Source organism: Psammomys obesus, unplaced genomic scaffold (genome assembly GCF_907164565.1).
Source record: "Psammomys obesus unplaced genomic scaffold, mPsaObe1.curated_primary_1811, whole genome shotgun sequence".
NCBI lineage: Eukaryota > Metazoa > Chordata > Mammalia > Rodentia > Muridae > Psammomys > Psammomys obesus.
The window spans coordinates 1517886-1539817 of NW_026586383.1; the positions used below are offsets into that span (position 1 = coordinate 1517886).

Sequence of the window (21932 nt, forward strand, 5' to 3'; positions counted from 1 at the left end):
TCTTTGCTTATTTTTTAAGACATTAAAAATTTTGTTGATCCTGGATGTTGTAGCACAAACCTTTAATTCCAGAACTCTGCAGGCAGAGGCTGGCAGATTTCTATGAGTTCAAGGCCAGTCTGATTTACATAGTGAGTTCCAGGTTAGCCAGAGTACATAGTGAGATCATAGAGAGTACAAGAAAAATCAAAAAAGGGCTTACTGTTAATTCTAATAATGACTTTAACAGCATTTTAACAATGATAACGCTTGTCCAGTGCCACTGGGAAAAGGTGGGTCCACGTCATCCACTTAGAGTAATGTTTGATTAATAATTCATCAGTCCTTAAAACAGCTTTTCTCTCAAGCCAATTGGGAGACAATATACACTTGAATATTTTTTTTTTTACATTCTTCATGTATTTGTGTGTTGGATAGGTGTGTAGGCATGTCAACAAGTGTATCGATATACTGTGTGGCTGTGCAGATAGGTGTGCATGCATGTGTGTGTAGAGGACCAAGGTTGAAGTTGGGAGTCTCCCTTGATCTTTCTCCAGCTTATTCTCTGAGGCAGCCACCCCTTTTGTTTCTTCCTCCCAATCATCTTTCTGTTTTTATGGAGTTGTCTGTAACGGACATCTCATGTGAGTAGAAAGATACAGCATGCCGCCATGTTGTATGACTTATTTTGCTTCATCTTTTCAAGATTTACCAGAGATATATCCAAGTATAGCGTGTGTGTGTGTGTGTGTGTGTGTGTGTGTGTGTGTGTTTCCTTTTTATGGTTGGCCTGTCTTTTTCCTTGTATATGGTGATAGCAAAAATTACTTACCTAGTCTCCTGGGTGATATTTAAGTGAATTCTAATTGTTCACTATAGTACTTTTATGCCCTTTTTTGAGCTTTGCCATCAGTGTAAGTCTTTGGCCCTTGCTAGCTGTTAGCCGACAGGGAACCACAGTGACAGTGGATTTTCTTAGGATCAGCAGTTGCTAATTACGTTCATGATTATGCTATATTGGAAACTTGAAATAATTAAAGAATTAGATAATACATTTTATCTTTATCATTTGATAATAGTTGTGATAACACATGAAATTTCATGGTGTCTGCCTTGATCATTGTAATCTATCTTGGGTTAGACAAATGACAGATGGCTTTTAGGGGAACTAGAGAGATGCAGGAAGATAGGTATTCAGTTTAACTTGAGATCCTATCACTTAGAGGAGTTTTGTTAATCTTCAGGTGGTGGAATCCATTAGTACCATCTCCATTGTTTCATCTGGCCCTCTGAGTTCCTGTAAGAATTTTACATAGTGATTTTTATGAGGGACTATTATATCCCAGACTTTAGTAAGTATTGCTTCAGAGCATACTTACTAAATGAGACCTGGTGGGAAAATGTTTTTTGTAAAGTCTGTTCTCTGGCTGCCACAATTTTCCTTTGTACAGTCTTATCTCAGCTGGGTAAACCTGGAGGAAAAGGGTGATAGAGGCTTTGGTTGTGTCCAGTTAACAATTACTCATGTTGTTACTGTGGTAATGTTGCTGCCAGCACTGTGAGGACCAATGAGAGGAGACAGTGATTCTATATTTCTTATCATATTCTTACCATATTTATATGGACATTCCAGTACCTGGAGTTGTAGAGACATGTCTGCCTTGAGTTCTTTAGGCAGTGATCTTTCTGTTATCATTAAAATTGTAGTTGAGGGCCCATAAACATTCTCAGCACAGCAACCATTCTGCCTTCATCTACTACACCCAGGGTGATAATGGGCTAAGAACACACTGTTAACCAAGTAGGAACTGGATATAAGCTTGAAATGAAGTATACTGCTAGGGTCAATAATGCGTACTGACTTCCCTATGAAAAAGAAAACCAAATAACCAAAACCTCAGCCATGCTGTGTAGTATCTGACAGGTGCTTTCTGTTTCATCCAGGAATCCTCAATCTTGCATCTGGAGTGGTGGACTTACTTCAGTTCTATTTCCCAGAATCTTTTGATCGCCTTCCAAGAGATTCTGGACTCTTTGATGGTCCCAAACCAACTCTCTTGGACTCTTGTAGTGTAAGCGACTTAGCAATTTTGCTGCGAGGGAACAAAAGAAAAACCCAGCCCATTGAATTTGGTGCCCACCAGGTAAGCTTCTTGGGATTGTGTATTCTGAAATAACTCAGTTTGAAGTTTCAGTCATGAAGCAGATGATGAAGGAATTCAGTAGCTCTTGATCCAGAATGGGTGTGTGCTTGAGAGAGGCCATTGACTGGTACTGTCTTCCTAGTCCTGGCTGACTAATTCAACCCTGGCTATTTCTGTTTAAAGCCAACACTTGTTTTTTTTCAGTGAAATGTACAAATCTCTCCTTTATTTGTCTTTGTAGGATCTGATATAATTTGGTTTTATTCTTCTTTAGGTGATTCTTGTTGCCAATGAAATGGCAAAGGAGAAAATTCCAGAAGAGCTGGGGTTAGCGCTTGTACTAACAGTTTATGAGGCCAAAGGATTGGAATTTGATGATGTCCTCCTGTACAACTTTTTTACTGACTCTGAGGTATGTCACACTGAGTTCTTTTCGCGCAGCCCAGGTCTGTGCCTGAGCAGAACTTCTGCTCTGCAGAAGACAGTTTGTCACAGGTGCCCGTGTGTACTGTAGAGCATCTTGCACTTAGGGTTTTCGAGAGTTGATGGAGGCTTGGGAATAGCTCTGGGTTGTTCCACAGTGTGTCATGGGCTACTTTTCCCTGTGTACATTTCTGTCTTTCTTGTATTCATGTGTTCTGAATGACCAGCACTCAAGGGCCAGTTTTCATTAGCTGCTGTTACCATTGGCTCCCAGGGATGCTTAAGTTGGAGCAAGTTCTAAGGAGAGCCATACATGAAGGCAAGGTTAGCAATGTCCACCCTATGAGGACAGAACTTGGCAGTCAGTAGCTAGAAAGACAACTCCAGGAAGACAGGGAGGCTTGGTTCCGGTCTGCTGGATCAGGTAATGTGGGTGACAAGAACAGTCACCCTATCTCCAGCTCCCTTTGGCATGCTTTACTACAACAGCTTCATACATGTAGACCACAGTAGCCAGAGTCCCTGGATTCATCGCCAGTGACTTCTGTGCCAGCCATTGCCTGAATGTGGTTCCTGAGTCCTTGCCATTTTTTCCCTCCAAATTACTGTTGGGGGAACCACTAAATCAAGACCATTGCTCTGTGGCTTCTGGCCACTGGCTTCCTGTCACTAACATTGTCTTTGGTGGGGACTCAGGTTGGCTGCTATGGGTCTTCTTTGTGCTGTAGCTAGCTGTGTTCTGGTCCCTGTTGCAGATTTTTTGTTACAAGCTCAGAGAGGCTATTTTATACCTAAATTGGAGCACCTTTTAGCTTTGATACCTTAAAATCTACCCCCTGATCTGACCCTTGAAATAGATGCTTACATTTTTCTGATCATTCCTAAATGCCATACTTGATTTAATAATATTTATGTCTGGTACTGCAACAGGTGCCTCACAGTTTATAAAGAACTTTTTGAATGCAGTGTCTCATCTCACCAATGCGCTGAGGTCCTAAAATATTTTTGTTACCTTTGTTCTATAGATAAAGCCAAAGGTTCCTGGGTTAAGTAAGTTGTCTATAGTTAAAATATTCATAGCAGAGTCTGAAGAAAACCCAAATACTTTGAGCACTAAATACTTTTCCTTTGTCCTGTCTTCCTTTTCACTTGTGAATTGGCTTCTAGAATCTTTCACAATGAATAAATATATCATTGTCATTTCTTGTGTACATCCCCTTCCTAGTAGGTTTGTTAATAAAAGCAGATGCATGCTCATTAACCCTGCTACCATTTTTCATCTCTGAGGTCTAACTTTTTTTTCCTAATAACACATCCACTGGTCATGGTTGGACTGAGGCTCTCCTGAAAGAGAAGGGGTAAGATTTTGTTGTTCCTGTCCTTTATTAAGCACCATTTGTATGCACATGCCAGTGATAAAGTCGAAGGTCAAAGATTTAAGGATCTATGTTGGGGTGCTTTGCTTTCGAAAGGAAAATCAATTACTCTTTTCACCTGGTCCTGGGAACGGCACAGGTTTCTCTCTGTCCTCCCACTGATGACTCAGATTGTGTAAAATTCAGAAACACAACAGCAGCAAACACCTAAACCGAATCTTCTGGTAACATTTGCTTTATTCTGTGTATATAATGAGACCTCTAATAACTATTTTGATATGGTGCTTTCTGGTGTAATGCAGTTGTGCATTCCTGGCGCAAAGTATGCCCCCAATTTATCCTTTACAATCTCCAGACCAGAAAAATGCTATAAGAAAAGGAGAGGAAATGCATTAAAAAAAAAAAAAAGGAAAAAAAGGAGAGAGAAGGCAGATAAAACCTCCCTACGTCTGTGGTAGGTCTTTAGAGGTGGCTGGATGAAAGTTGCTGAACAGTGATTGATATTTGTTGTGGGGGATGGTGGAGATCATCTCTTTTTGTTCCTGTTAGTGTCCCAGGGAGGCACTGCCTTGAACCATCTGGCATTTGGGCCTGGGTGTGCATGGACATGGGTGGACACCATTTGTCATTCTTCTGTCTTGATGTATTTTGCCTGTTCAATCACATGATTACCAGATTGTCTTTGGAGTGGGTAGGCCAACCAAGGAATGGTCATACCAGACCCTTGTAGGATGTTTCTTTATCTTAGGGAAGAAGTTTCTCTTTCTGACACTCTTAAGCTACCTTCCTTCGGAATTTAGAAAAGTGTCCTGAGGGCATTCATTCTTCCACACTCATATATGTGGGATGGGGGAGGGGCCTTGAAAACCACAATTCTTTGGGGAGAATTGCTGGTGGAATCCAGGCCTTTTTCATGGAAGAAGCAGCTCCTTTTATGGCCCCAAGTACTACAGATCTGTTACCTTTGCTATAAACACCCAGCTTCTTCATGTTTACATCTTGAAAAAAAGTTTGCTTCCTGGAAATAGGTAGCCACAAACCATATGAGCAGGTTTGCTTCTCTCCCAGCAATTTCAAAATACATCATGCTTCTCTAGTTCCGTTGGCAGCTACTTTTGCCTCTTTGCTGCCAGGAGGGTCCTCTTGAATATCAGCAGTTTTACCTGCTTTCCTTGATCTGCTTGCTAAGTAGCTTTGCAAAGAGAATGTCATGAGTATGTCCTAAAGAGTTTTTCTGAACCTTTCAACTATGCAAATGATTTCACCTATGGTTGACATCACTTTTCAAATTATGATAATGAACCCTGTAATTGGTTTTTGTAGTAACACAACCAGCTCTGTTTAATAGACAGTGTTTTAGGCATTTAGCTTAGTCTAACCGGTAGCTAAGCTTAGTAACTTAAAGCAAACATCTATCAGCTCTATCCACTTCATGGTTCGGGCATTCTTAAGCTCTGCAAAGATGTCAAGCTGCATCACTTTATAAAAATAAAATGGCTATACTTAGAAGACAGTTAAATATGAAATCTGAGACTCCTAGGAATTTTGAATTTTAAGTACTACATGTAACCTGGGGAGTTCAGCCTGCTAGGGTCAGAAACCAATTCTGAAGCCTGCTGACCAATTCCAACCCACTGGCTGTTTCCAATATATTGTACTAAGAATGGATTTTACATTTTTGAATGGTTAGAAAAAACTCAATAATATCTCATGACATGTGAAATTCTTGGAAACTTAATTTAGTATTGAGCAATAGCTTTATTGGAATATAGCATGTCTGTTCATTCACATGTCATGTGTGGTTGCTGTAGCGCTGTGGCAGGCTGACCAATGAGAGATCATGTAACATGCAAATTTCACCCTTTGCAGCAGTTCTCAACCTTCCAAATGCTGCAACACCTGAAGACAGTTTCTTATGGTGTGGTGGCTCCCAATGATAAAATTATTTTTGTGGCTACTTCATAACTATAATTTTCCTACTGTTAGGAATCATAGTGTAAATAAATGTGTTTTTCTTAGTCTTAGGTGACTTCTGTGAAAGGGTCACTCAGTCCCCCCAAAGAGGTTGCAGCTCAGAGGTTGAGAACCACTGCTTAGAGGAAAACTTGCCATCCCCCAGTCATACAACCACCTTAGCTTTGGGGTTTTGGGTAAAGGAAAGAATGAATTAAAAGCAAGTACTATACCCTTGACAGTTTGATTATCTCCTTTTCTTTACCAACAAATTTGAGTTGTATCATCCACTATTAAGATCATTGTGTTGAAGGTCAGATAGTAAATGGTAAGATTAGTTATTAATTTGTCTTGTCTAGTTTCTATCATGTAGCATCCAGCATCTGATTTTTCCCCATTCTTAGTTGATTAATTTAGATAATTCTGTCACCTGTGTCTTAAATGTTGTTCCTGTGTGGCATTTCTTAACCACATTGTGAGAATGAGTATGGTTCCTTCTGTGTATACTGTTTCTTGATATTCTTTGAATTACCATAATACCCTGGGGCCCTTAGCATCCTTGCTAACATTTGGGTATCTATATCTGGCTTCTAAATCATCTTATCCAAGTGTTGGTATATTTTCATGGTAGCTTCTTTGACACCTTCTGGGCCAATCTTATCTCCTCCCACCTATTCTGAGGCTATGGGATGTATCCCTCTGTACAGCTTGTGTTGAAGGCTCCCCACCTCTGGGTGGGGCTCAGTTCTCCATGAAGCTTGGGAAGCACTTCAAAAGCAAATTCTGTTGTTCTTCAACTTGTTGTTGTTGTTCAGGCTTACAAGGAATGGAAGATCATTTCCTCATTTACACCGTCATCTGACTCCAGAGAGGAAAACTGGCCTTTGGCTGAAGTTCCGTTGGAGAAATCAAGTTCCTCTCAGGCTCGATCTCTTATGGTGAACCCAGAAATGTACAAGGTGAATATCTGCACTTTGTACACACAGCAGTTAAATATGGAATAAAGAAATAAGAATTGGAGTGAAGATGAGTTAAAAAGTGGAGCCTTGCAGCTAGCTGTTCTTCCATTCTGTCGACAGTGGGCCCGAGGAAGGAGAAGTGGTGTTGGCTGCCTCCTCCCTCTCTGTAGAGCACTGGACCTGATGGAGGTGGAAATGCCTTCCATTCATTTAGTTCCTCTGGAACTAAACTTTATTCAGAAAATTTGATGAAATCACAGAATGTTTCTAAAGTAGCTTAGTAGTAATGACAGTTGCTATACAAGATATGAGTGTCTTTATTTTTAAAAAGCAAGCGGTAGCAATTGTGAGGTCCTGGTGTCCTCATAAAAGGTTTGTAGTAATTCTTTAAAACTTAATTTTTGAAAAGTTTCTTTTATTTTTATTTATGTGTGTTTGGGTTCCTGTGGAGGCTGGAAGAGGATATTGGATCTGCTGGAGCTGGAATTATAATCATCCTTGAGCTACCTGCTGGGACCTACATGACTTACATGACTCAGTCCTCTGCAAGAGCAGTTTGTGCTCTAACTGCAGAACCACTTCTTCAGCCTTTAAAATTTAACTTTTTTGTGGGCCAGTGAGATGGTTCAGTGGGTAAAATGCTTGCCAGTTAAACCTGACTACATGAGTTCAATTCCTGGAACCCATATACAAAGAGGAGAGAACTTACTCCACAAAGTTGTCTGTGACCTATACACTGTGCTCACACATGTACATATAATACACATACAAATAATAAAAGTAAATTAAAAATTAGTTCCGTTTTTGTATTTTTTTTTCCAAATCAGAGTAAGACCATTAAAGCACATTTCCTTTGTCCCTTGGACACAAGGCTCACCATTGTGTCCTTAACCTTATTGCTAGCTCCTCAATGGAGAGCTGAAGCAGCTGTACACTGCCATCACACGGGCTCGCGTCAACCTCTGGATCTTTGACGAAAACCTAGAGAAACGGGCTCCTGCTTTCAAATATTTTATTAGGAGAGATTTTGTCCAAGTTGTAAAGACAGATGAAAATAAAGGTAAGATATCATTAAATTATTCTTGCTGTTGGAGGAAGGATGTCTCTCTACTGTTCTGATGTTCATGTAGAAAGGGCATAGTTCTTGATGTTTTGTGTTTTATAGTGCTGAAGATTGAACCTGGGCCCCTATGCACGCGAGGCAAGTGTTCTCCCCGACCTATGCTTCAGCCTGGGTGGCGTTTTGTTTTTAATAGTACCCCCTCCGTGATTTTCTCAGAATAAGCATGTTACCTTATTTATGTTAAAGCAACTGGGAAAAAGTGTTCGTGATGCATTTGGGAGAGTTTGACACTTCAGGGAAGATCTGTTAATTGTTCTTTAAAAGTGAAGGTTTTGGATAAGGGTTTCCGGAATTAGGCCATAGTGGTATAATACAAGTTACTCCAAGCGTTTGGGCAGTTTGATTGAGTTGCCTATCAAAGTGAATATCAGACAGCTTTAGTTGTAATAACAAGAAAATGAAAGTAGCCTAAGCATCCAGTGCAGGGAAGGCTAATACCATGTAATCAAAGATGGAAGGGATTTCTGCTTGTTGATACGAAGCGATGTTCAAGATGTGGTAAATAAAAAAGAGAAAAATATAGACAGATAGAATGGTCCAATTTTAAAACCTTATATTAATACAAATATAAAACTATGTATATCAGTGTATAGCAGATAAAACATTTTTATGCACATTTGTATGTGTATATGCACATGAAATTTGTTGGAATGCCTATAAATGTCAAGCCAAACTCATTTCCCACACTGGTACATTAAGAATTAGGTTTGTGAATATCTTAGTTACTTTTCTATTGCTACAAAGAGATGCTGTGAAAGCATTTAATTGGGGACTTACTCACAGTTTTAAAAGGTCAGTCAGTGATCATCATAGTGGGAAGCAGACCAGCATGGTGCTGGAGTAGTAGCTGAGAATTTTACATCCTGATCTATAAGCAACAGGCAGAGAGAGAGAGAGAGAGAGAGAGAAAGAGAGAGAGAGAGAGAGAGAGAGAGAGAGAGAGAGAGAGACTGGGCCTGGCATGGGCTTTTGAAAACCTCAAAAACCCATCCCTACACTTCTTCCAGTAAGCTCATAACTCTTCCAACAAGACCACACCTCCTAATTCTTCCCAAATAGTCCCTCTAACTGGAGATCAAGCATTCAAACATAAAAACCAATAATGGCCATTCTCAGTCAAACCACCACAGTGGGAGTTCAGACAATCCATTGATTAGCTCCTGAATTATCACAGCACAAGGACCAATAATTCAGATAGCAAGGTAGTTATTTGTATATATTCAATCCCCAGTTGTGAGTAACAGGGAGCCCCATGATGAAAGGGTCTGGAGAAAGAAAATGCATAAATATACATTTGCATGGCTGCTACTTCTGATGCTGACTTTACATTGCTTACTTTTGTATAGGTCTTGTGGGTGTGGGTTTGTTGTGTTGATGTGGATGCTATTTACTTCTCTTTTAGACCTTCTGCATTATTAAAAGAGTTTATGCTGTAGTAAATAAAAAGGTGTTAGGCTATATAAATGTTTATTATCAGCCCTAAGATTATCACGATGGTATTATCTAGCCTGCTATCACAAATAATAACACAGAGATATCTGTTAGATTTTATAATTGCTGTATTTACTTTGGGCAGAGCAGATATTTCACCCACACTGTCTCAATATCCTCACCATCCACCTTCCAGCCCCCATCCAGTGCCGTTCTTCTTAACCATCCTCATCTGAGCTATCTTCCATCCATAATCTTATAAATACTTGCTTTTATTCTTCATCTGGGCCTTTGCACACCATTATTGGAGTCCTTCCTTCAGGCCCACATGATTCTTTCTTCATGCTAATCCATTGTGGCATCCTCCTTGCTCCTTTCTTCTCAGTCCTCTTGCTGTCCTCAAAAGCCCGGGAACCTTAGCCATGCTTAAACCATTTTGCCCTGTCCTGCCCAGGTATAGGCCTTTTAATCAAACAGTCAGTATGTCTTAGGCAGATTTACATAACAAGGATATGTATAGACAGGAAGTAACCAGATCTTGAGGGACAGCATCAGAACAACCCCCAACAGGTTTACAGAAATTATCATATATTATCATTATTGTAATTTACAAAGACTAGCTAATAAAAATGTAGGTCTATGAAGAAGATAATAACTATGAAGAAAAACGTTCTTCCCTCTATGGAGAAGAAAACTATCTTCTTTCTTGAAAGCTAGCTTGTGAGTTGGTTCCTCCAGGCTAGGCTTAGTTTCTCTAATGGCTGGGGAAGAAGCAGGGCTTATTTACTGCAGAGGCTTGCTGATTGCCTGGCTACTTCTGGTTATTGATGGGGACTAGGATCTAATCTTTTTTTTCCTAGAAAGCAAATGTTGTTGAAAAAGTAGTGAGAAAAATTGAAGGTTTAAAATTTAAAAACCCTCTGTGTCCCCTCTCCTACCTTGTCCCTTCTCTTCAGTCATTACCTCTGTCTGTTCTATCTCCCCTTCTGAGTGAGATTTATGCATCCTCACTTGGGTCCTCCTTATTACTTATCTTCTTTGGATCTGTGCCTCAGAGTATGCTTATTTTTTACTATATGGCTAAACCCATGTGCTTCTTTCTGGATCAGGGTTACCTCACTCAGGATGATCTTTTCTAGTTCCATCCATTTACTGACAAATTTCATGTTTTCTTTGTTTTTAATAGCTGAGTAGTATTCCATTTGTGTAAATGTGCCAGTTTCTTTATCCAGTTTTTGGTTGAGAACCATCTAGGTTGTTTGCAGATTCTGGCTATTATGAATAAAAAGCTGCTATGAACATAGTTGAGTAAGTGTCCTTGCTATATGGCAGAAAGTCTTTTGGGTATATTCGCAGGAGAGATATAGCTGGGTCTTGAGGTAAACTGAGGCAAAATTCCCAATTTTTAAAGAAAGCACCAGATTGATTTACAAAGTGGTTGTACAAGTTTATACTCCCACCAGCAATGGAAAAGCGTTTCCTTTATCCACACCCTTGCCATCAGGTCTAGAACAGACCTGAGGAAAGCAAGAGCAAGAGGACAGAGGCCTGTAGAGAAAATAAAAACTGAGGGTGGGGACATGTCTATGACAAGCTGCAGACCTAAGTCACTTGTAGGCTCCTGGGAGGATATGATGGGCACTCAAGCAGACACTTCTAGTAGCAGAGACCATAGAGACTGAAGAGGCCACCCTCTAACTAGACTAGTCTTCTAGTAAAAGGCAGGGAACCCCAACCTACCCACAAAAACTTCGACCCAAAATTTACCCTGCCTATGAGATGTGTAGGGATAAAGATAGAGCAGATAGAACAGAGATTGAGGGAATGCCCAACTGATGCCTGGCCCAAAGACCCACCCTATCAGAGAGTGCTAACCCCTGACACTATGATGGATACTCTGCTAAGCTTGCAGACAGGAGCCTGTCAGAGTTGTCCTCTGAGAGGCTCTACCCAGCAGCACCTCAAAATAGATGCTGAGACTCACAGCCAAGCATTGGTCAATGCTTAGGGAATCTTGGAGAATAGTGGGAGGAAAGAGAAAAGGACCTGGAGCTGACAGGAGCTCCACAATAAAAACAGAGCCAACTAACCAGGTCCCAGTGGGATTTGCTGAGAATGAAGCATCAACCAAGGACCATGCATGAATTGGACCTAGGACCTCTACAAAGATGGGCAAATGGGCAGCTTAGGCTTCAAGTGAGTACTCTAGTAAGGGAAGTGAGAACTGCATCGGACCCTGATTCACTTGCTAGCTTTTAGATCACTTTCCCCTGGTTGGACTGCCTTGTCAGGCCACAGGGAAAGAGAACACTTTCAGTCCTGATTCCATGTGATGAGCTGGGGTGAATAGGAAAGGGATCTCCTATTTTCTGAGGAAAAGGGGAGGGGGGAAGGAAAAAGGGACTGGGAGGGAAGGAGGGAAGGGGCTATAAGGAGGTAAAGTGAATAAAATAAGTAAATGAGAAAAAAATTAAAACCCATATTCTCAAGAACCTTGCCATCTGAAAATAACCTTATTATTTATAAGGAGGAGGCCCAACTTCCTCTTCATGGGCCTTTCTCTCCTCACTAAAAGGAAAAGGAGTAGATTGGCCTAGTATATAATTTTCAATGTATCCTGTAGCTCATGTGACTTTTAATTACCAAATATGCTCTAGTACCCACTGGGCACCTTGTTCTCTTTATATGTAGTGTAGAGTTTTACCATGGGAGTAAACCTCTACCTGGAGGTTAACACTCAAGGTTGCAGAATCATTGCTGTATTATGTTTCAGAAGACTAGTGAAAGGAAAGCAGGCTGTGAAGCTCTGCCTGGGTGTTGTACCTTCTGAACATAGTTGCCTTGCTCCTCTAGTTGGGACGCATTAATCAAGGCATATCTGGTCCCTTTAGCTTTGGTCTGGCTTGTTGACACTGTATTGAGGCAGTCACTGTATCTCTGGTACTTCACCAGCTGTGCATTTGTGCTCATTTCTGGTGACATTCTGAGGGCCATGTCTGGGGAGGGCTGGTAAGTTACAGGAAGGTTGGTATGGAACAGAAAGGACAGACAACAGATGGTTCCAGTACTGTGTACCCACCAACAGGAATGTGTTAACTGCCTACTGCTATGAGGACAACATCTGGAGTTAGAAGCACAAAAATAGATTTTGTTCAGCTTGGGATTTTTCCGGTTCACATTGGCATAAACAATTGATACACTTCAGTAGAAACTGTATTTTGAAATTTCATCTTTTCCTCAGCTAGTAATAAGTGGGTACAACATTTCTAACAAGGCTGAGCAGTGGCAGTGAGCCTCGGCTGCCAGGCATCCATGAACTCACAATGGTGAATGCCCTGCACTCCACAGTGCTGAGTTGCTAAGCCAAGCACTTTTGAATTTACCATATTTCAGGGTTGCTGTGGGGTTTATTGAGATGCAACTCCATTAGAGGCCATGTAGGATATATATTGTAAAATTTTGTTACCTTGTTCCATGCTGAATTCTGGGAGCTTGCTAAGAACTAGATGGCTTTGGATTTTCAAGGAGGAATTAATAATTGCTGTTTGTGTTCTATTTCATAGCTACAGACAAGGAAAGTAGGACTAGAATTTAAAAAGCAAATTATGTCTTTTTCTCACTTCCACCTCCTTCTGAAACCTACACCAACCCGTCTTGGTGCTAAAATACATTTTGATGAAGTCTGGAAGGTCAACATGAGTGCATTTGACTGCAATAAAACAACAGAAGTTACTTCTCACATTTCTAGTAGCTAAAAGTTCAAGATCAAGGTGTGGGCTGGATTAGTTTCTTCTGAAGCCTCTCTTGGGATTCCAGATCAAGAACATCTTCTCACTGTGTCCTCACATGGTCTTTCCTTTATGTGGTGGCCCCCTTCTCTCTTCCTCTCTTCCTCTCTCTATATATGTGTGTGTTTGTATGTGTTTGTGTGTTGTATGTATCCTTATTTCTTCCAAGGATACCAGTAAGATTAGATTAAGGCCCATTCTAAAGGTTTTACTGTATAACCCTGGTGTCCAAATAAAGTCCTGTTTTGAAGCAGTAGAGATTAAGAATTCAACAAACGAGTTTGGGAGGATACAGTTTAGGCCAGACAGGTATAAGTCAATAGCTTCTGCCTGGAGAAACAAATTGGCTTTTCACTCTCATTTTAGACTTTGATGATAGCATGTTTGTTAAGACATCAACTCCTGATGAGTGGATCACACAAGGAGACTATTATGCCAAGCACCAGTGTTGGAAGGTAAGGAGCTGGGGCCAGATGCCAAGGGTGAGGGATGTCATGACTGCTGGCCTTGGCAGAGCTCATGGGAAAGTTTCCTACTATCACATTGGTGACTAGGACGCAGTGATGATGTCAGTGATTGTGCCACTTCTGAGTTTATCCTGACAGGAGGAGAGCTCCCTGCCCTGTTTCCTCCCTAGTCAGTGCAGGCACGCAGTCCTTTATTTCAGCAAAGTGTCAGCACATACTGATAGGTAGGTAGAATGTCATGATCTATCCCCTGCCAAGGATCCCTCCTATTTATTGTCTTTATTGACTTTTGCAGCTTAACAAAACCATCACAGGCCCAATCTTATTTTATCTTTTCCCTTTGACAGCTGCAGCTTGTTAAAATGTTCCCCTTTATAGCTGCACAGTGGCTGCTTAAGCAGCTCTGAGCACCCCACTCTCAGCAGCATCCCACACAGGAATAAGGGCAGGTACCATCTTTAGGATTGCTCTTGAGATGCAAAGTTCCCAGGGGACTTCCTTATACTTCTTCTGGTCAGTACCAAGTCACATGGCCCTCATCTGAGTGTGCCCTCCTGCCTGACAGCTTCAGCCCAATATGTGGAATAAAATTTTCCATCTGGTAAGAAAGGAAGGAAGATGCTGTGGGTAGCAACAGTGTCCACCACCACAAGCTGAACCTCAGGAAACTCATACCTCCTGGAGCTGACTGCTTGTACACCTGGTTGACTGGGCACTCAAGTCTGCAGCTAAAAGCAGCTGCGCTGAGTTTGGCAGATGGCTTTCTTTCCTTCTACACTCATGTATGGGGTTCAGCTTCTCAACTGTCATAGACAGATGCCTGCAGTTTCCCTTCCATGACTGAACACACACACACTGATACAGTGGTTTCTCTCTGGGGCTCATTTTATTGCTCTACTAATCCTCATTATTGGAGTCTGTAAAGTTAGGCCTGAGTGAAGAAGATAGGCAGTGGTGAAGATCCTGGAACTGCAAGTCAAAACTGATTAAAGTCATGCCTTGAGGTGTTTATGGTCTCACATACCTGAGAAACAGAGCTCTTCAAGTTTCCTAGAAAAGTTTTGTCTGCTATGACGACAGGGGAAGTAGTTTACATGCGCAGAAAAGAACTTATATGTGGGTTTCTCAGCCTCCTGTTGCTGCATAACAAACACCCCCACACCCAAACTCAGTAGCTTATCAAGTGATTTGTCTTGCTCCCAGTTCTAAGGACTGGCAGTTTGAATCATCTGAATAGCTTCTGGACTCACATGGGAATTCATGTATCTACACTTAGCTGCCGTTCAGTTGTGTTGTCCTGTTTCTGGCAATTAGTTGTTTCCTGGCTCTGGTAATGCAGGTCATTGGGATTCATGGAAAACTTGTCCTTGATCCTTGAGCAGGTCAGTTTGGGCTAGTTCATATGATAGCAGGGTTCAAAGGAGTATGTCAGTCCCTGCAGGCCTGGTCTTAGAATTAACTCTGTACCATTTCTGCTGAATTATTTTGGCTGGTTAAGTCACAGCCCACACTGAAGGATAGGGAGACAGGGAGACTCATGACTGTAGGAGCAGAACAGCAAAGGTGTATTCAAAGGAGTGAGGCAGAGTTCAGAGGTGTGAGGGTGCTGTGGCAGCCCTTTGATCTCTAGCATGAGGTGAAGAAACAGAACCATATTGTTATAGATTTGGTATGTATGGAAACTCATTTTCAAAACATGTAAATTTAGCTATAGAAATTGATAGAAGTACTGAACATTTGGCTGTTGTAAAACCAAATATTTTTTGGCAGGGTGGAGGGAGGCAGCAGGGAGGGGATGGCAAGGCAGGATGGGCAGCAGCAGTTTGTGGGCATGAGCTATAATACGAAGTCTTACATTTCGTTCCTTTCAGAACGTCATTGATGTTGCCCATATGTGTTGTCCATGGGTTTCCAATTACTTATCCCTTTAAAAATACCTTTTGAATGTTTGAATCTAAAATTTTTTTAGGGGAGCCGGCACAGATGAGAATGTTATAAAAAGCCTTCTCCTCGCCTGACTTTATTTTGACCCCGCTAAAGGACTTCAGGACTCAGGTGGCTTATTGAGTTTTTGGCTGCATGTCAATGAATGTGTCAGAACCACCATGCAAGATCATTCATCCAAATACTTGTTGAGCTATGGGCCAGACATTATATTTAGATCCTAAGACTATGATGGTGAACAACAGTAGTACATAGACAGTGCACAGTTTAGTGTTTCAGGTGTCACAGATCAGAACCAGCTGTCCCCAGAGCCACCTGTCCTGGACACAGGAGGTCAGGGAAGCCTTTGAGAAAGGGAGTCTTGGAAATGAGATTTGTAGAAAAAATGAAGTAGGCAGAGAAAGGAAGGGGGAGCATTTCAGTTAGAACAGTGCATGCAAAGGCCCCAGCGGGGAAGGAGGGTGGTGCAGGTCCCAGACCTGTGAGGCTGGATTGACATGAGCAAAGAGCATGAGTGGGAGAGGTTGTTCTGTCTGATTCACCAGAAGGCACCACTCAGTGTCTCCCATACCAACACTGATACCTAATGCCAGGTGCAGTGTGAGCCTGCTGCTTCTGTATCTCGTGCTTTGAGACAGTGTAAGCACTCCTGTTTCAGAAGAGCAGCTTTCTGCTGGCCAGGATTTGGGCTATGCTTGGAGACCCTTTGACACTCTTTTGCACACCTCATAGTCAGAGGTTTGTAAGCGCAGATCTGCATGTTCTAAGGATCTGGATGTGCTCTAAAGCCACATCTCCTGCATTTTTATGCCACCATGTCTACACTGCTGCCTACCAGCACACAGGTTGCCACTGCAGTTAGCCACTGTGTCAAAGCCCAGAAAAGCCACTGGGTGACTTTGGGCCCATTGCTCCATGGCTCTGACTGAGGTTGCTACTACATAAAATGAGGAGGTTTATGCCTCCTGCATATGGCTGTTGGAAGATATAACAAAGTTGGTGTTGTGGTGGCCTATATATATATATATATATATATTGCATATGTTATATTCATCTTTTTCACTGGCTATTTCCTAATAAAACCTTTGGGTTGTGTTAGCTGGTCCCACAGCTGGGCTGTGTCTTCCAAGACTCCTCATTTGAAATCACCTGCACCTTCCTGCTCTTCCCTGACAGATTGGGCTGGGCCAGACACAGAGCTCTGTCCATAGGAACATAATGCATGCATTAATTCTTGTTCTGTTAACTCTATTACCTTGCTGGGAATCAAACCTTGACCTATTCCAGGTTGCGGCTAAGTGTTACCAGAAAGGAGATGCACTTGAGAAGGAGAAGTTGGCGCTGGCCCACTACACTGCCCTGAATATGAAATCCAAGAAAGTCAGCCCCAAGTAAGTGTCTCAGGATCAGTTCAGATGCTCTCAGATGACAGCAGCAGGTTGCATATACCAGCCACAGTCCACAACAATGCTGGCTTGTTCTCTTGCCCCAGGGAAAAGGAGCTGCAGTATTTGGAACTGGCTAAGACGTACTTGGAGTGCAACGAGCCAAAGCTATCTCTTAAGTGTTTGAGCTACGCTAAGGAGTTCCAGCTTTCTGCCCAATTGTGTGAGAGGCTGGGAAAGGTATGGCCCCACCGAAGGGCACTCCTTGAAGAATTGGGGCTTCATCTCAGCAAAATGAGGGGAGGGTTTTCTCAGCCCTTGCTTGTGGCAGGACTCTAATTCTTGAAGGGAGGAGAGGCCGGCCCTGTTTTCTGTGATTCTTTTTTTTCCCACTTGCTGATGAGACTATGTGTCTGTGTTCATCTACATTGTGTTGCCGTACAAGGCCTGCAGTCAGTCACAGGGAGGCCAAGACACAAATCTAAATCAGATGATGTTACAATATTTTTACTTTCTTATTCTGTGTGTTTATAGTCTAGAATCAACTTGAGGAAGTAGTCTGGTGTTTACATGGAAGTTTCTCTGTGTTCCCAATAATTACCTAGATCACCACTATCTAATCCAGCAGCCATGTGCAGCTACTTGATATAAAACTAAGTTAATTAAAAGGAAGTGAAGTTAAAGGCTTGACCTTCAGTGTCACTAGCCACAGTGTGAATGCTCATCATTACAGAATGGAATCATTGTACAAAGCTCCACTGGGCAGAGCTTCTAGTCTGGAATACAGCTTCTCAGTGGTCGGCAAGCTGGCAGTGGGCAACAAGTGGCTGCTTGTCTGTGGCAGGATTAAAACAGGAGGAAAAGCAGTTAGAAATTGTTCATAGCTACCTTGCATTGCTGTGACATCCAAGAGTTTGTCATTTTCTCAGCAGTTCCCTTGTTTCTTTTCCATTTCTCTCTCTCTCTCTCTCTCTCTCTCTCTCTCTCTCTGTGTGTGTGTGTGTGTGTGCTCATGCCCAAAGTTGATGTAGGGAATCATCTTCCATCCCTCTTTCACCTTATTCATTGAGGCAAGGTCAGCAAATCAAACCCAGAGCTCACTGATATGGCCAGTCTTGCTAGCTAACTTGCTCTGGGAATTCCCTGTCTTTTTTTTCAAAGCCACTCCCCTCACCAGGCATTTAATTGTGTTCTGGTGATCAGAACTCTGGTCTTCAGGCTTGTACAAGTACTTTAACTACTGAGCTACCTCCTCAGCCCAGCAATTTCTTGTCAGTGTATCAGTTGTGTTGGGTAAGAATTTAAAACAGTCTGGGAGTTGGAAAAAATGTGCTAGAAAGCATGGGCTGTGAGCCACTGCATCTCCTACCCAGGTTTCCTACCCTCCATTTGGAATGCAGGGTAGGATTCCAAATGGAATGGTGAGGGGAGTAGCTTTGAAAGAAAAGACAGGGAATCCCCAGAGTAAGCTAGCCTGCCAGACTGGCCATATAAGTGAGCTCTTATTTTGCCTTAATGAGTAAGGTGAAAGAGGAATGGAAGATGATTCTCTACATCAACTTTGGGCGCGCGCATGCGCGCACACACACACACACACACACACACACACACACACACACACACACAAATGGAAATAGAAACAAAGGAACTGCTGAGAAAATGACAAACATTGGCTGTCACAGCAATGCAAGGTAGCTATGAACAGTTTCTAACAATTTCTGCATCTGTGTGTCAGTGTAATTTCTAGGATTCCTAATTCACCCTGGGCATTGAAGTCCGGGGGATGGGGGATGAGATCTACTGAGAAGTTGGAGGTGAGGGTCCCAGGGCAGTGTCTGAGAAGGAGAACAGTCCCTCTAAATGCTGCAGACCTGGCTCCATGTTTGTTATTGGATGCGACTTGTATGAGGGATGGGGGTAAAATAGAGATAGAATAGGCAATTAATGGGAGTAATTAATGGGAGCATTCTAGGAATTGAGAAAGTTTCCAGGCTCTCCAGTTTCTTTAGTCTCTGTCTTCACATCTTTGGTGCTACCACCTTGAACCCTAACAAGAGGCTACAAGAGACAGGCCTTGCCTATCACACTCCCCTCCCCTTGCCTCCCAGCGCCTGCCATGGGAAAGCAGCCAGCTATGCCCTCTTTAACCTTGCCTCAGCCTCATATTCTCACATTGCTAAAGATTAGATAGTGGTGTTTTCTATATACACAGATTTTAAGCTTGTCTGAGTGGCGTCTTGTGTGCTTTTGCTTTCCCACCTTTTCTCTGTGTTAAGCTCTGGCTGTGTCTCTATCACAGTATCTTTCCAGAGGAAGCATTCTCTGTATCACTGCCCCAATCTCTCCAGCGATGGAAGTACAGGCTGCCCACTAATGCCCGGCTGCCACGTACGACACTGTGGTGTAGCATGACAGTCTTGCTGGAGCTGTTTGTGATGTGTTGCTTTGAGTGGCCTGATGCCTGGGGGCTTCAGATAGCTGTTATCTTATTTTACTAGGTCTGAGCACCTTGCTGTCCAGAATGGCCATGCCACTCTGTGTGTAAAGATTCTGTGTTCCCTATGTCTTCGGCCAGGTTTATCAGATCCTAACTTTTGCAAGCTCATAGATGTATCTCACTGTGGATTTAATTTATGTTCCTCTGATTGTTATTAAGGTTGAGCAGCTTTGTGTCAGCTGTTCTCATTTCCCCATTGTAAATGGTATTTTATAGCCTGTGTTTTTAAAAATTCTAGGAGCTCCACAAGGAGAGCAACAGGAACCAAAAATTCTGAACACAGGGGTCTTTTCTGAGACTGATACTCCAACCAAGCTCCATTCATTGATATAACCTAGAACTCCTGCTCAGATGTAGCCCAGGGCAGCTCAGTATCTAAGTGGGTTCCCTAAAAATGGGAACAGGGACTGTTTCTGACATGAACTCAGGGGCTGGCTCTTTGATCACCTCCCTCTGAGGAGGAGCAGCCTTGCCAGGCCACAAAGGAGGACATTGAAGCCAGTCCTGATGAGACTTGATAAGATAGGGTCAGATGGAAGGGGAGGAGGACCTCTGTTATCAGTGGGCTTGGAGAGGGGCATGGGAGGAGATGAGGGAATGAGGGTAGGATTGGGAGGGAATGAAGGAGGGGGCTACAGCTGAAATACAAATAGAATAAAATGTAATTAATATAAAAATAAAAATTTAATTTAAAAAGATTACTTTAAATAGAATCCAAAATTCAGTTTTTAGGTTACAGAACCCTAGAGAATCAATAGAGAATCAATGTCTCTATTCAGATTTATCTAGTGACCAGCAGATTGAATATCACATTATAGTGAGATATATCTGTTCTCATAGAGAGACGCAGAATGCATGGACAGTGCAGCTCAATGCTAAAGTTGGTTTCCTCCCTTGTCTCCTCTCCCTCTTTCCTCTTTTCGCCCATTTCCAGTGCTGGGAATTGAACCTGGGGCCTCATGCTCATCTTCAGCAGGTGCTCTATCACTGAGTTATATTCTAAGCCCTTAAATTTTTTTTCCTCAGCTTTATTTCATGAATAGCTTTAAAGTCATGAAATTTATTAGCCTTTCTCCTAACATTTGTACTTTAAATTTTGTTGGAAACATTTTTTACTTACAGGTCACAGATATTCCCATACATTTTTCCTAATAGCTTTTCTATTTAAACCTTTAAGCCTTTTTTATTTTTATCTTTTTATGTTTATGGGTGTTTTACCAACATGTATGTATGTGTACTGCGTGTGTGCAGTGCCCAAGGAGACCAGAAGAGGGCATGGACCCCTGAGACTGGAGGTACAGATGTTGTGAGCTGCCATGTCGGTCCTAGTACTTGAACCTGCAAGAAAAGCAAGTGCTGTTAACTGCTGAGCCATCTCTCTAGCCATGTGTTTAAGTCTGTAATCCACCTGGACTCCTCTCCCATCTGTATATATGATGTGACATTGGGATTTGACTTTCCCCCTTTATTTTAAAAGGAATTACTTTTTATATTATTTATATTATGGTGGTCTTAATTAAATTCTAAGTAATAGACATAATCACTTTTATTATTTATGTGTTAGGTGTTTTTTTTTTTAAGATTAAAAAATCAGCCTGCCTTTGAATCCCCTTCGATAGCTGGGCTGCCTTCTCTGGCCTCAGCAAGAGAGGATGCACTTAGTCCTGCTGTGACCTGATGTACCAGGGTGGGTTAGTACCCATGGGGAGTCTCCTTTTCTCTAAGGGAGAGGGTGAGGGTGGGACTGGAAGGAGAAGAGGGAGTAGCTGAAGTCAGGCTGTAAAGTGATTAAATAAATAAATTAATGAAAAGGAAAAAATTTGAATACTTTAAATGAAAGAAACATTTTACCCTTCTAGATAAGAGATGCTGCCTATTTCTATAAGCGAAGCCAGTGCTTCAAAGATGCTTTCAGATGCTTTGAGCAGATTCAGGAATATGATCTCGCACTCAGAATGTACTGCCAAGAGGAGCTTTTTGAGGAAGCTGCTATTGCAGTAGAAAAGTAGGTGGTTTTATTCTTTTGCATCTTTCTTTCTTCTCCCCTCTCTCAGGAGATGGCCTGCCTTGGTAGTTACTCTGCTGCTTCTGAAGTGGCCTGGCCATGTCATTCTCCCTCACCTGAAATGGATGCTTCAGTGCAGTCTCAGAGCTCCTTGAGAGTGGACTCTGCCTCTTAGCCTTTTGTTAAGCTCTGACCCATCATCAGAGAAATGGCTGAAGATGAAGAATGTGTCCCTGTGTGTTTATGATAGGATATACGGATTCTAGCCAGTGGAGTTCAGGGACTCTTGAGAGCTTTATCATTGTAACATGATTCTGATCACATGCCCACCTAGCAGAAGAGAATAATGCAAGCTGGATAAAAACAAAGACTGCTGCAGCTGCTATTATGTACTTTTTCTGTATCACAGTCATGTTTATCAAAACTGAATATCCCAAATGGTTATTATACCTTGGTTT

The 21932-nt window shown here is 42.0% G+C and overlaps 1 protein-coding gene across 1 annotated transcript in view; it reads left to right on the top strand.

Annotated features, from left to right (window-relative positions):
* The window catches only part of Trank1 (tetratricopeptide repeat and ankyrin repeat containing 1), a 67121-nt gene that overhangs the window by 38626 nt on the left and 6563 nt on the right, over window positions 1-21932 (top strand). The window contains exons 12-19 of the mRNA XM_055601541.1: window positions 1924-2123; window positions 2398-2535; window positions 6691-6834; window positions 7738-7894; window positions 13543-13631; window positions 16875-16978; window positions 17080-17212; window positions 21329-21474. Of these exons, the coding sequence (XP_055457516.1) occupies window positions 1924-2123; window positions 2398-2535; window positions 6691-6834; window positions 7738-7894; window positions 13543-13631; window positions 16875-16978; window positions 17080-17212; window positions 21329-21474 (1111 nt within the window). The remainder of the gene's footprint in view (window positions 1-1923; window positions 2124-2397; window positions 2536-6690; window positions 6835-7737; window positions 7895-13542; window positions 13632-16874; window positions 16979-17079; window positions 17213-21328; window positions 21475-21932) is intronic.